At 49.6% G+C, this 1,237-nt stretch overlaps 1 protein-coding gene across 1 annotated transcript; it reads left to right on the forward strand.

Moving 5' to 3' along the window:
* The first annotated feature begins 370 nt into the window (after nucleotides 1–370).
* Nucleotides 371–1,237, forward strand: LOC115651159 (paraneoplastic antigen Ma1 homolog). The gene has a single exon (XM_030562121.1). The coding sequence runs from the start codon at nucleotides 371–373 to the stop codon at nucleotides 1,235–1,237; it is 867 nt and encodes a 288-aa protein (XP_030417981.1).

Below are 1,237 nucleotides of genomic sequence, written 5' to 3' on the forward strand. Positions count from 1 at the left end.
TGGAATTGGGTTATTGAAACGGAACCCCTGGATACTGAACCCGGCCCTTGTTGCTGCCAACTCAGAGGGGCAGAAGGGTTACATTTTGGGGGCTCGTCCGGGATATCCTAGGTCAGTACCCCTCGCAAGCACATTTTGAGTGATCCATTAAATTGGGAAAACCCCTAATTACCTTGTTGTTTTTGATCTGTTGTATTGGGAAAAAATTAGAGTTTGTATAATGGCTATACACTTGTTAAAGGATTGGTGCAAGGGGATAAATATTAACCCCAGGAACTGTCTTCTGGTAACGGGGGTGCTGGAGGCAGTCGATGAGGGCTCAATAGAACCTATCTTAAGGTCATCCACTGAGTACTTGTGTAAGTGCAAAATGCGTGGGCGCATTTTTGTGAGGGAAGAGGGCGCTTTTGCTGTATTGTGTGAGCTGCCCTCGGCTGTGGACCCTCTACAGGTTCCAGGCACGATAGCAGTGGATGATGGTGAGTGGAAGGTAATAACCACTGGGAGCCAGCCCTCACCAGCCCCTACTGCTGATGTAGAGTTTTTAAAGAAAATGTCAAACTTTTTGGGGAAAGAGGGAAAAACTTTGGCTGATATGCCGGGTCTGTTGGGCCTTAAGCCGAGAGCCCCACAACAGGAGACTGCTCCTTCACCTGATGAGTGGGTGAAGGCTTTGGGGCAAGCATTAGGGAAGGTCATGCCACCCCACCCCGAGTCAAGCCCCTATCGTAAACTGAGGTTGTTTTCTGGGGGTCCCACCCCAATACCTGGGGAGGAAGCATTTGAACCCTGGCTGGAGCACACCACAGAGATGCTGCAGGAGTGGGCGGTGCCTGAGGCTGAAAAGAGAAGGCGACTGGTAGAGTGTCTCAGGGGGCCAGCTCTAGATGTGATTCGCACCCTGAAACTCGGTAACCCTGGGGTCAAGGTGAGGAACTGCCTAGAGGCCCTGGACCATGCCTTTGGGAAAACTGAGGGTTCAGAGGATGTTTATTGCAAATTCCTCAATGCCAGGCAACAAAAGGGAGAGAAGGTTTCTGCCTATGTCCAAAGATTGGAGAAATTATTACAGAGAGCCATCATGAGGGGAGCAGTAGCCGTTGAGCAAATGAACCGGACTAGATTGGCTCAGATTGTGAAAGGAATTCAATATCAGAACCCAATCCTTCTCCACCTTCGATTAAGGGAACGGCAAGATAATCCACCAAGTTACTCTCGCCTAATAAAAGAGGTCTGA

This window comes from Gopherus evgoodei, chromosome 1 (assembly GCF_007399415.2).
Source record: "Gopherus evgoodei ecotype Sinaloan lineage chromosome 1, rGopEvg1_v1.p, whole genome shotgun sequence".
NCBI lineage: Eukaryota > Metazoa > Chordata > Testudines > Testudinidae > Gopherus > Gopherus evgoodei.